Source organism: Oryza glaberrima, chromosome 4 (genome assembly GCF_000147395.1).
Source record: "Oryza glaberrima chromosome 4, OglaRS2, whole genome shotgun sequence".
In the NCBI taxonomy this organism is placed as follows: domain Eukaryota; kingdom Viridiplantae; phylum Streptophyta; class Magnoliopsida; order Poales; family Poaceae; genus Oryza; species Oryza glaberrima.
This window is the reverse complement of record NC_068329.1, coordinates 8497076-8511454: the sequence shown is the minus strand read 5'-3', so window position 1 is coordinate 8511454 and position 14379 is coordinate 8497076. Positions and strand designations below refer to the sequence as shown.

The following is a 14379-nucleotide window of genomic DNA, read 5'->3' as shown; positions in this document are numbered from 1 at the left end:
TATGGCTGATGTGGTGCGCGATCAACCCCCCCCCCCCGGTCTGCTCTTTCGTTCCTCTCTATGCGTATGTATCTACTTTTATACATACGTATAAACTTTGTATGTATACGAAGTTTATATGTACATATACAATATATATAATTTTTAATATCTATATATTTTTTACGTATATGTATGCAAAGTTTGTACACGTGCATATTAGAAAAGCGAAAAAAAATTGGGAGAAAAACCGTCACTTGCCCTCTCTCCCGCCACCCCCTCTCCGCGCATGCTACGTGACCGCGCCGCGCGGATGAGGGGCCGCGCAACTAGCGCGGTGCGGGAAGACCCATACATAGACCGCAGGCGCCCGGGACGGTGCAAGTTGGTTCGGCGAGCGAGAGAGAGCACCGTCGTCCGTTGCGGTCAGCGGTCAGCACACGCGTGTGCCCGCTCCCATCCATCCACCCACCCATTCATCGATTGATCGATAAACATACGCACACATCGCCCGGTCGATCCATCCATCCATCCATCGCAATTGTGCGTGTGGCATAAAGCACCAAACACCTCCGTGGCGTCGCTCCGGCCGGCACACGCATCATCTCCCGGTGAATATTCCGGCCACTTTCTTGCCTTAGTCCGCCGGCCGGTCACGCCCCCCACGTGACCAAGATTCCGCTTTCACAGCGACTTGCAACCTACTAGCTAGCTAGTAGCTCGATCTATCGCTCGCCGTCGCTACAGGACTACGTCGTCACAGGAGAACGTCCGTCCACGCATACATATATATATTTGCCTCATCTTTACTGTCAAGATCACACATGCATCGATCATTCATGGATGCCGAATTGCCGCGATCCGGGCATCATTTCGCGCCAGGAGACCCAAGATCATCGTGTCGCCCACGCTATAAATAGCTAGCTAGCTTGCCTTTATGTTGCATATGCCAACTGCTACATGCAGGACGTCTGAAACTATCATTAGTGACCTGCAGCGCCTGCAGTATATATATACAAGTAGTAGTGAGCATGGAGGACGACAAGAAGGAGGCGGCAAGCAAGTACCGCGGCGTACGGAGGCGGCCGTGGGGCAAATTCGCGGCGGAGATCCGCGACCCGGAGCGCGGCGGCTCACGCGTCTGGCTTGGCACGTTCGACACCGCCGAGGAGGCCGCGCGAGCGTACGACCGCGCCGCATTCGCCATGAAGGGCGCTATGGCCGTGCTCAACTTCCCAGGCAGGACGAGCAGCACCGGCTCTTCGTCGTCATCGTCATCCACGCCGCCAGCTCCGGTGACGACGAGCCGCCACCGCGCCGACACGACGGAGAAGGTGGAGCTTGTGTACCTTGACGACAAGGTGCTCGACGAGCTCCTTGCGGAGGACTACAGCTACCGCAACAACAACAACTACTGATCCGGCCGTCGATGAACTGAGACGGATCGACATGGGGCCGGTCGTCGGTACGCTCGCTGAAACGAGACCCGGATTGCTATCAATAAGCAAGCAGAAGAACACCGTCTCCTATATATAGCTTCTTCTGTTGGCACAAGCATATATGGGCATGCATGACACATGCTACTGTGAATTGACGGGTGTGTGCTGTGTGCAGACTACTAAACCACGCTTGCAAGTTGCACGTACGACGTGCTTGTCAAGAGCATGCAGTCCACGAAGCAGAGAAAAACACCTGGTTCATCAGTCTCATGCATCACCCATCATCTGCCTAGCAGCTAGTGTATTTATCAGTCATGCATGGGCCGGCATGAGCCAAACCCTCCTTCGATATCTTTGTTTCAAAATAGAGTGAAATCTTGTTAATTATTGGTTAATGGATGTACCAAAATTAAAATGTAAAATATAGTGAATTTCCCCCTTTCGAGTTGAAAGTACTTCGATATATAGCGCAGCTCACTAGTAACAAGTAGAGGGGGATGTCCCTCGAGGAACATCCCTGACATCCCTCTTTTCTTACGTGCCATCCAAATAACTCTTAAAAACTTTTCAAAAAATTGATAAGATAAATTAATGAGATATATTACTTCACAAACATACACGTCAAATTCAATTTCTATAAGTTGCAACAAAAAGAATAAATTAAACCGAAGCTAATTAACGTAAATTCAAATTTATATTTGTTACTTTTTTACATTTTGTAGAAGCTGACTTTAGATTTGCACGTTTGTGGAGTAATATGTCTAATGCTAATCTATTTTGTCGATTTGTTTTAATTTTTTTAATAAATATTTTGATGATATACAAGAAATGAGGACATATCCATTTTGTTCAAAATTTCTTAAATTCGTCCATTTCGGTAGTGGGTGTCAAGTACCTGATGATGAAATATATATATATATATATATATATATATATATATATATATATATATATATATATATGTTGCAAACTGAATATACCATATATCAGTGTCCAAGATATGAGATACCTTATACTTATGTATTTACCACAGTGGGCCACACACCATACACCAAGTCTTTATACAGAATCATGGCTCAAACATTGGAGGTGTTCCGGATAAGAAAAGAGGAGCAGAATCCTATTTGGGCAATACAAGATCTATTCAGATCATATTCATAACTGCTTCCTTAGTTCTACTTGGACAAGGGCTATCCGAGGGTATAAAAACAATACCCCTCGGGAGGAGAGGAGATAATCCAATTGACGCCAACACAAGTAAAGGCAAGCCTAGACAAGCCCAATACGAAGTCACGAAAGCTGGCAAGAGGGACCCAGTGCTCCTTTCAATATCACCGAACTTTTATTCGAGGAAGTGGACTATTACTAGCCGTCAACCAAATGTGAGAGCTTTACATCGCTAGGCTGACAGAGATTAGATTAGGTTGTCCTAAATATTATACTCGTGTGATATTAATTTATAATGGCGTTGATGAAAAATCTGCTTTGACGCGAACTGTGTGTCGATACACACACGAAGGTCTGGGAGATATGCTTAGCTCCAGTGCAGGTCCTAAAATTGATGAGATACGGGCGTGCCAGTCATCTTGATCCTGCAACTAACAAGAACAACAGATCAAAGAGCCGATCGGCTGATGAGACGATAGAGAGATACTAGCCGATGTCGATACCAGCCGATGACAATCAGGTTTTGGGCAATCGGCTATATGTCCAATGTAGAGTCTGACTCTTGAATGAATAATCATATAAAGACAGTTGGTTGATGATAATGTAATGAAACAACAATGTAATCTAGTAGAAACCAATCGGTTAATAATCATATGGTAGAATAAACGATAATCCGAAGGTTAAAGCATATATTGGCTAGATGCCCGATGTCATAAAATCCAAACGATTAGATAATCAATGAAACCTTTGTTACAATCGGCTAAAACTAACTTGTACGGAATCCTTATAAGGCGATGCAACATCCAGATAACTCATCGGCTGAAACCCCAATGAAACCCTTATTGGCAATCAAAAAGCAGGCTGAAGATTATGGTTCTAAGCATGACTAAGGCTGATGTAGCGCAAAGTATGAAAAGAAACATAATATCTAGACAATCAAGCATTTGACTGATTTTCAGGGTGGTAGATACCTTAACTAATCTAGATCGACAAAACAATTTAGATTAACTAAGTAAATTCAATAATCGACTTAGATTAACTAAGATATATGACAAATAGGTAGGCAAATATATCAACTGAACCAGAGTGATCCAAGAGATCGAAGCAAAGCAGCCTTGAACAACACCAATATAGCTGATACAATTGCTAGGGCTAGTGGAACATACTACTTACCCCTTCACCGGAGATCGAAAGGCGATAACTAAAAACCTAGGAAAAGAGGGTAGCGATACACCAAGTGTAGTTGTATTGATTGAGAGATAGTTTAAAATGATCCAGGGTGTACATGTTTATACCCATAGGCCGTTAAGAGTCTTAATCGAACACTAAACACACTTTCCTCAAGATAAAAGGAAAATTGCACGTCCTGATCGATCACTAGATAAATACTTCCAAAAGATAAAAGGAAAGTTACTAAATCTTGCCTAATTAATTGATAGAATTAAACTATCATGCCGTGGACTTCATGATTCTTCCTTGAACTCAGACTCTTCTAGATGAGTTTCCATTGGCTGATCGACTTCTTTAATTTCCTTAACCGAATCCACTAAAGAATCTTACCAAATTTTAGATTTAACAAATGGCAACACCGGTTTTGGCAAATAGGAGTAGGGTTATATCCATAAACAAGTGGCCCGAACTTGTATAAAAATCCCTGTCTCCTATCAGTTTTACCATAATCTCATGTATAACTTTGGACACACGATCCCTATACTTTACAAATACCATTCTCAGGTACAACCCATCGACACCATACACTAGCACTACTAAAAAAACCTAATGGATGCCAGTTGGTAACCCCATATGATTTGAACATGCGAGGGTTTGTTCCCGATCTTTCGATGAGAGGTGGGGAATAACTCAATCGGTGGATTTAGGCAATGTTCATGACTTGACTAAAACGGCCCAAGGACGCTGCACCTTAGCACCCAATACACCGTCTGCAATGGTCCTCGCGATTTTGCATTGTGAGATAACCAACCAACAAGAGCACTCGTCCTGCAAGCAATTTAAGAACAAGCAAGAACAAGTATAACAAGCAATGAATTGCAAGATGGATATGAAGGTTTTGCTCTATAACTCAAAATATGGCGGGGTTCCAAAGAGAAACCGATTGGCGGTTTAGTCAACACACGTGTTGCAAGCAACTAGCAAGTTGCTAACTCTAATCAATGATAAAACCTAAATGTCCTTGGCGGCGACTAAGGGTATAAGAAGGGGTGGACACCAACCACACGGGTGTTGGGGTCATGCTCTAACCCTAGTACGCGTCCCTAATGGACCTAACTTGATACACAGTCCATTGGGCCCAAATAAGGTGACACAGCACCGTAGACAAATAATGGTTTGGAAAGTAAAACAATGATTGCGGCCTCTCCAGAATAGATATGGAAATCAGTCTAGATCGATTTGAAAGTAGACTTTGTAAGCTTTTCATGAAGTACTTGCTTGCCCAAAACGGAATTCATATGAAGTCGTGGCGGTCATCACAAGTTAGTATTGTCTTGCAGTCCGAATCCAGCCCGTGTATTTGTTAACAACATTACTAGAAATATAATTCCTAGCAGTGGCGCATAAATTCTTCTGGTATATTATGGTTACAGAGTTTATCCGCAAGAGCACAGATATAGCATTGTAGCATTTCAGCCGAGAGTATTCCAAGGGTATCGTATATGTTTAATCCCGTGGGAATATTATAATAGATAGAACCACACTAATAATTTATATGTTAGTTGTAATAACCAAAGTCTAGGTAGGGGTTAATATAATCCAAAGGGTAGAGTGACACTAAGCAGAAGGATTAATACTCTCATACATGATTATCTAAGCTAAGTGGAAAGAAAGTAGAAAGAACCTATTCCTATACTTCTAGTATACATACATATTAGATATACATATTATACATACATCCTAGTTATATGATTACTTAATTAATACCCTCTTTCCAATGCCCTCCTGGTGCTTCGAGAAGCCACCCCTGATTACAACAACCCATCATGACCATCCAACCGGGGCTAAATACGGAGGAGTGCCCTCCCCAGGAAATTTACTTAGGACTATATATACGCGCGGAGGAATACCCGTACTGAGCTATCAGCATCAGCAGCCCACCTCGCTTCCGCAGCATATAACCCCAAATAATGATATCCAGTAATCTAAACATCACGCTTAAATTACCAAATACTACTCTAATATCATCGTCATGACATAGAGTCATCGTATGCACGATCATTATACCCACACCATTGCATTTCCCAGATAAGCTAGCATCATAATTAATACAACTCGGATATATAGTAAAGCTGGTATTCATATACTCGGAAAGTACTACAATACCAGAGTAGTATAAGGAAGAATATTCTAAATAAAGTACAAGTCTAGCAAAAGAAGGAAAAGCTACTAGTGTAACAGCCCTAGGTTCATAACCAGGTAGTTAGAAGTGCTTTTGTTGTCCTTTAGATTTCATATTTACTGTATTGCAATTTGATCATAGGCAATGATAAAGTTAACTCTAATCGGTAAAATTGAAACCACTTCTATTAGAATAATAACTTGAATAGAAGTGTACATCTATAATAATTTATTCAAATACTAGTTTATTTATCACCAACAAATGTAAATTTTGTGGAATTTTTACTCTCTGTTTTGGCCTCCTAAAAATTCAAATCAACTTTCAGCCTAACCAATTTTATCTTTTCACCAGAATTAAAATATTTCGAATTTTTTAGTGAAAGTTTTAAAAATGGAAACTAGGTATCCAGGTCTATCTCCACACCAAAAGATAAAATTCTATCACTATTATTTCTTGAACTAACTGAGTGTCATAGTGGAAGAGGTGTAAAATTGCTGAAAATTCCTTAAATCTGCCCAAATTCTTGTTCCACCTCTATTCCAGCCCTTACCTCTTAGACCACCATGACTTGGGCCCACTTGTCACTAACCTTGGGTGCCTCTTTAGCCCAAAACCCACCCTTGGGCGTTCACCCCACCTCAGGACATAAGGTGGGCAGAGAAAAAAACCCGTTCTTCTTCCTCCCCTTTCACTTCCCTTGCTTGTTCTTTCTTTTCCTCCTCAAGCTGAGCCCCCAGCTCACTTATCCTCCCCAAATCCTATCTAAGAACCCAAACTCAAGCTCTGCATGTTAGACCACAACAATCCCCATCATCCAAGCTTTCCATCCATCCCAACGGCTTGCACATGCATGGAGAGTTGAGAGAGATCGAGAAGGAATAAAAGAGTGGTGGTTTCAGCCTGCAGGGCTGCAGCAGGAGCATTTTGTTTTCCTACATTTGGTGAGCTTCCTTTTCATCCATGGTACCTCTTTTGAATTCCCTCCATGTTGAACATCTATAGCAATGTTCTATAAGTTGTCCACTCCATTGCTGCAGCTAGAAGGTGGCTGCAACTCACCCCGAGTTCATCTCTTTTGATTTCGGTTGAAGCAGCCCTAGGCAACGTCTCTTGCCGTCAGCCCAAGACCTTGCTCCATCTCTTGCCATCAGCCCGAGGCCTTAGCCTCGCACGACCCTACGTCCAGGTTGCTGCCATGTGAGCGAAGTCCGGTGGAATTTGGAGAAAAGGGGAGTGAAAATAGAAATCGATTTCTGAGATAGCTTTTGAGCTGAAAGAGGTTTGCGCTTTAAAAATTCATAACTAATTCATATGAACTCCGAATTCAGTGCACCAAATTTCTGTGGATTAAGAAAAACGTGATCTTCAATGTTGTAAAATAAAAATGACCAACTTTTGTACTGGTTTTCCCAGTAAAAATATAAATAGCTATATGTATCCCTTGTGTGGTCTAGCTCTTAATAAATTCGTAAGAAATTATTGGTAAAAGCTAAAATTGTGAAACCAATTTTGTTGAGCTTATATTTTAGTACTCTTTGCTGTTGTGGTGTTGTTTTTGGCAAAACTACCTCTTAAATCATGTTTAGGAGTTTATTTAGCATTCCTATGTTTTTACTTGTAAAATCCATAAATAAATAATGACAACACATATATCTGTGAAATAATTTTTCTTAGGACCTGTGAGTGATGTACTTTACTCTAAAAATAATCATTATTATGAAATCTTGGTTTGAAATGCATGTTACTTGTAATGTACTAAAGGAAACGCTAATATTTACAGAACTGCCATTTTCAGCACCTGTGAGCTCGTCATTTTCATATCTCCCAAACCATAAGTGATAATCTGGTGATTCTTTCACCTAAATTCAATTTAAAATATGATCTACCCACTGTATTTATTTCATAATTTATTGATCATTTTGCATGTGCATGTTTATTTGGCTCTTATTCGCATATTGCTTCTTTTCGATAGATTCGGAGATTCCGGAGAGTAACGAGCCATATCCCGAGGAGGATAGTGACTACCCTCAGCAACAAGGCAAGCACCTAAGCATATAGAACCTATGCTTTCTCTAAAAATGATTTGGTTGCAATCTATACGTATATATATGCATGCATTGCCTAGATATTAATATCGTCGGTTTATGGTGTATGGGAAGAACCTATTTATGCATTTAGTTCTTGTAATATTGCTTTCCTTATACCCTATTACCACTGGTTGGGATTACTTGGGATGTCTTATTCATTAATGCTTAGCCATGCTTAATGCTAATAGAACTATACGGATGGACAGTGCTATTAATTGTGGTATATAGACAACTTGCATTATTGGGCATAAAACTTGAGCACTTACGCTAAATAATGGTTGATGAAATATGTTGGACTTGGACGGGTGATAGGGCGATGAAGGGAGGTTGGTTTTCCTCTGATGCAAGTAGCCCCGTCTGAGTCGTTAAGGACCGAACATTTTGACATCTATTCAAGCACCCTTCGTACTTACCACATGCCTTATTTGGGACCGGCTTGTCCTTTACTAGTTCTACTGTGATCATTTATACCACGTTGGAGAGACGTGAGGGCAGGTAGCCCTTTGGTGGGCCTCGGGTGCCTATGTTGGCTGGGAGTGCCTCCCGCGTGGCGTGCCCGCCTTGGTCACATCATGCACGCACGTGACTGAGTCGTTGGGAACCCCAGCGTGGTATAGGTGGTTGGGGTGGGGCTAAGAAAGGGCATGTAATGAGCTTGAATCACTTGTGTACCGCACTCGACGGGGTGTGTAGCTTTTGATCCTTGTTCATTTCTTGTGTGTCCAGTTGTACACCTCTGATCAGAGTATAATCTTTTCGGATAGCCGCGTCCTCAGTTATGGACATTGCTTGATGTGTATCTCACTCATGTTAGCATCAAATGTGGATTATTCTGGATGGGATTATGTTTGATGGTGGTGTTGGCATGTTGTGCCATGTTGGTATGGACTTTGGTGGTCCATGGTTGACGATGAGAGCGCCGTTTGGGCTCATTTGCTTATACATTTCAGAATTATATACTTGCTGTCCATAAATTAAAATGATGCTAGATTTACTTGTCCTTGCTTATTTTATTCATTAATTGCTCAATAAAATTATCCTTATGCAAATGTTGAACCTAGAGACCCACTATAGGCTAGAAAGCTTGCATACTTCTCTCTCCCTTATGTATATATAATTTTGAGTAAGACTTGCGAGTACATTCTTGTACTTAACCTGGCGTCTGCAATTTCAGGAGAGGATTCCGGTTATGAGATATGCTTCTTGTGTGGTCATTGCTCTGCCGAGGGCGGCAAGGGCAATGAGTGATCTCTTGCAGCTTGGCTCTTGCCCGGTTGGTTTGCCGTAGTAGGGTTGTGGCATCACCGGTTTTATCTTTGGCTTATGAACTCTAATTGAGACTTCCGCTGCTATATTTATGTGTTGTATGCTGGGACCTCGGACCCTATTATGTGTAATGTACCTCGCTGCACTTTAACCCTATTATGGTACTTGCTATGTTTATTAATTGCTTGCGATGAAAGTGTGAGGCTAGTCGCATTCCTAGGGACTAGCTAAGCATGAGTAACGGATTTTGATCGCTTGAGATAATTGGGGATAGCACTTTGGATCGAGTCACTGGGGTATGCTTTTGGTCGCCACCTTCGAGTGGTTGACGGGCATATGACGGAGTGGACTGGCGAGCTATCTTACGGTTATGTCTTGCGCTCACTACTCGACATTCCAGTTATTATAACAGAAGGTTGTCAACCGCGATCATGTACACATTGAGGACGAGTGGCTATTTATGCGTGTATGGATCCCACTTCTCCAATAATATGTGGTGATCGCGTTGGACATTGGATGGTATAATACTCGGGGTGTCCACAACTAGAGCCATACCAGAACTCTTCCGAATACTCCGAGGACTGAAGATTCTATTATATTTCTATTCCACTATACTCTAGAGACTATACTAAGCTTGAGAGATGTATGAAGCTTCTTGCTTGAGGTATTTGTTGAAATGGAGAGAGTGATGCCCTTAAATGACGGTTGTGATGGTTGGAATGGTCGGAAATACCCTCCAACCGTCATTGGGGGTTAATTCACACTGTCCAGGCAAAGCCTTGGATCGGATGGCGCTGAGGAGGGAACCAGGGGCCGGCCCAATCCAGCCCATTTTTGGTTGGTGGTCTCTTTGACTTCTTCTCTCCATAGACTTGTGAATTTTGTGCTATTTTGGTCATGTCAACTTGGCGTTTTCAGCCCACTTGTCCGCAAGTCTGATTTCGACAGCGTCCGATTTATTGATCGTCCGTATGGCTGTCGATTCTTCTCCATTTTGTAATTATTCTCTGCAAGAGGGTAGTAATCCTAGTGCTAGTGGAATATATATTATTTTGACTCAAATATGCATTGCAAGCATAACTAGTTCTCCTTTATTTAGGTAACATTGACAGGCTGTTAACGACCAAATTTGGTAATATCAGTATCAGAAAAGAGGATTAGATCGAAGTGGAGTCGAAGGCGGAGATCGATTCGAGAACAGAGCAAGAGTCGGCTAAAGTCCGGATCAGCTATGATTGGATCGGCTAAGTCCAAGTTAGACTGGGTTAAGTGATACAGCCGATTCCGGCAATATGACTTGTGTATGACATCGAGTTGAGTTGATATGCTTCAAGATGATTGCCACGCATGGATAGAGTCCTGATAAGGCAATTGTATCTATTAATTAGGATATTTTATGTAAATTCCTTAGAGACATGTTTGGGCAAAAGTCTGCCGCAAAGACTTATGGTATCTTAGAGTTTGTTAGAGATAAGAGTCGTGTCCGATATGGACATAGTTTGTAATTTTCGGGTATAAATAGACCACGAACCCCATGTAATCAATTAACACACACGTTCAATATAATCTCGGCGCATCGCCACCCTTTTGCTTTTGTTTTATTTCGACGAGTTATTGCTTTCGGGTTGAGCTACATCGGTTTCGATCTTCAACAAGAGGTAAAACTTGTTATGACGGTTTGCGTTCTCGGGATTAGTGCTTCCATCTTTATGATACTCTAATCTTGTTTATGTGATTCGTCGAGTTATCATATATCTTACATAATCTCTGGCAATATCGCTATCTAACCTACAATCGGCTAACATCTGCTAGTAGAGGGCGGCTGACCAAGTTAGATTTTGACGTTGATTTAGATTATGTAAGATATCTACCACCCTTTGAAACTCCCAGCGGCTTGATTGTCTAAATATTGTTCTTCTTTTCATACTTAATGCTGCATCAGTTGAGTTTGATCTATTAAGTCGTGCTTAGAATATCAATCTTGAGCCTGCCTTCTGGTTGCCGATTAGGGTAGCATCGGAGTTTCAGCCGGTCTTATCTAATTTAACTATATTCGCCCTATATGCTTCATTGATATGTTAAATCCGCCCTTTATGTTAAGATCTTGTCGCATTTAAGTATATTGGACTTTTGTTTGGTTTATTATACTTGCTTTAATATCTTAGTATAGAGTAGTATCGGAGTATTAGCCGATACATGCTAGATCTATCTGATCGGCTATGCTATGAACATATATAATCCCGTTATTAATATATATTTCGATCTAAGTGATTTATACTGTCTTGGCATGGCGACCGATCTATCCCAATCACTTGATTTAAGTATATATCGATATAAGAATTATATATTGTTAATATCTACAGCTGATCGAATAGATTTAGTTCTTTATTATCTATTCATAACCGCCGATCGATTTACACATGACATCGGCTCAAAGATAAATGATACGTCATTGGCACTTAGTCGATCGGCTATCGTTTATAGGTTTAACCGCGGTTTCTTTGTGTTTATTTTTTGTTGATTGCAGGATCAAAGCAACTGGCACGCTAGCATACCCGAAGACGAGTTTTGGACCTACACAGGAACTGGAGTTAAGCAGATCTCCCAGGCCTCGTGTTTTACGTCAACACAGGCAAAACTAATCGCTAACGACCGTCAACACAACCCCCCCAAGCTTGAACCTTTGCTCGTCCTGAGTAAAGGACTCATAAAAATTTGTTGATCAGGAGTTGCTACCATGCTGTATATCTCAAATGTACAGGTGCAAGGTATAAGTACTCTCTTTCAAATTAAATAAATTTTGCATGGCGGCTTACCCTTACCCCTGATTCCTACAAGACACTGCCTTTCGTTGTCTTTAGCGGTTGAGAGACAGAACAGCTATTAGAGCACTAATCACCCCATCTTTATTCAACTTTCACTTTGGGAGTATTCAAATGATTTTTCAAATGAAATCCAAGTTCCTCAAATAATTCACTCGATCACTCCAAGTATATGAATTCCTCACCAAATTGCCTTTTTGATTCCTACTCTAAAGTTAATATGTGGAGTTCAGTAGGGATCAAACATGTCATACTTGCATTCAAATTTATTACAAAGTCAAAAACATAGACTAAAATAGATGACTAGACATACTCAAGATCAAGATTGTACAAAGTGTGTGTGTGATATATGGTGGAAATGAAATGTGGAAAATAAAGAAAATGCTTCTCCTTTGCACTTACTTTCTTCTCGAAAATCCTTCTTTTATAAACAAGGAGAGGGCATGGCTATATATTTTTTTTGATAATCATGCTCAAAATTGAGAGAGCATAAGTTTATTATTTTCATAACCATGCCTTTCCCTCCTTTTTTTTTCAGAAAGGATTGCCTTTTCTAGGAGAAGAAAGTACATTAAGCATGGAGAATTTATTTGGATGGTGGTATGGAAATGGAATGGATAGATGCTACCTTCCAGTGTAGAAGTTTAGCATGTGCATATATGTGGGTGTATGATCTTGATCATAGAGCATGAAAAGTATCTACACAAGTCACAAGGATTTGTCAAAGTACAATGGAATTACAAGCAACCAAAATGTATAAGGTTTATCCAATATAGATATTTTTGGCTTTGGTAGGAATTTATATCAAATGAGAAACCTTCATGAGTTTATCATTTTGGAAAATAAAATATCTGGAATTTGTAACGCCCCGATTTTCGGTCGAGATTAAAAATCATTAAATAATGCATTTTCTAGAAATTAAATAAAAGTTAAAGCAATTTAACCAAGTCAACAATTGAGGGAATTAAAAATTTCCTTTAAAAATCATTGGCTGAGAATATTTTGTAATATTCTTTGTGCCCTAATATACTCTCTGGATTTTTCCGTGAATTTTCGGAGCACCAGAAATAATTTTAAAAGCACAAAGTTCTTTAAACCCATTTAAATAAAAGAAATGCAATTCAAAATTCTCCCTCTTTGTTTTTGGGCTGCGCCGGCCAAATCCCCCTCCTCCTTCCCTTGGCCCGCTCACCCCTCCCTCCTTCCCTTCTTCCTTCTTGTGGGTCGGCCTAGCTCGGCTCTCCTCTCCCCCCCGATTTCCTTCCTCTCACCGGCCGATAGATGAGACCGAGGGCCCCACCTGTCAGGTTCGTCTCCCAGCCCCAGCCACCCGCCGGCAATCGCCGACACCACCCCATGTCGCCGCTAATCCCGCACCGTCCAGTGTGCCCCCACGTTCGAATCTTCGCGGGATCGGTTCCCCACCACCTCCTCCACATCCTCCCCCACTTCTCCCCAATTTTCGGCACCGTTTCGTGCCCCACTCACCCACGTCGCCGGAACCCCCTCGCCGGCCGTTGTCGCATCGATTCCGCCTCGTTCGGCCACGATCTCGCCTCTCCAAGCCCATATAAACACTCTACGCAGCCTCCTCTCTTGTTTCCCCGATTTTCTCAAGCTCCCCACGCGTGCTCCCGCTCCCCCCACGCCGAGCCCGTGTGCCACCGCTTTCCGGCGAGCTCCGGCCATCGCTCCTCGCCGCCCTAGTTGCCGCCGACTGCGCCGCCACAACCATCGGCATCGCCATGCTGTGCCGCACCACCACACCCGAGCCGCTTCACCTCCACAGCCTCCAGCCGCTCGCCGTCGGTGTTCGGAGCCACGTCCGGCCGCACCGACACCCCCTCCGTTTCCACGGTGTCAAGCCACGCATTGGCCACCCCTCCGTCTTCGTGAATCGCCGCCGAAAATCCCTCCGCTCTGCTCAAGGTGAGTTCGGCCTTTCCCGTCGGGTTCGGGCCGCCTTTTGCCGTTGTTCCGCGCCACCTCCCTCACTCTAGCTCCCTTCTATACCTTCCCAAGGTCCTGCCGGTCCTCGGCCGCGCCGGGGTCTTCGCCGGGAATCGCCGGAGCGCCGTCCCACCATCATCCCGAGGCGCCCGCCGTCACCTTGCTCAGGCCGGCCGCCTCGTTCCGCCGTTTGGCCTCTCGGTGAGCACTCCCCTCCCTCTCCCTCTTCCATCCCTTCGCCGGCCGCCTCCCGGGCCTACTCGTGACGTGCCGCCGCCGCCAGTGGCTGTCCGGCCGGTTCGTCGCCGCCACGCTCC

The 14379-nt window shown here is 42.8% G+C and overlaps 1 protein-coding gene across 1 annotated transcript; it reads left to right on the top strand.

Annotated features, from left to right (window-relative positions):
* Positions 1–1010: 1010 nt before the first annotated feature.
* LOC127772251 (ethylene-responsive transcription factor ERF098-like) lies at positions 1011–1397 on the top strand. Its single transcript, XM_052298261.1, has one exon. The coding sequence runs from the start codon at positions 1011–1013 to the stop codon at positions 1395–1397; it is 387 nt and encodes a 128-aa protein (XP_052154221.1).
* The last annotated feature ends 12982 nt before the right edge of the window (positions 1398–14379 follow it).

What these genes read in the sequence shown, in the direction of transcription:
- LOC127772251 (XM_052298261.1), top strand. Translation starts at nt 1,011, where the DNA reads ATGGAGGACGACAAGAAGGAGGCGGCAAGCAAGTACCGCGGCGTACGG.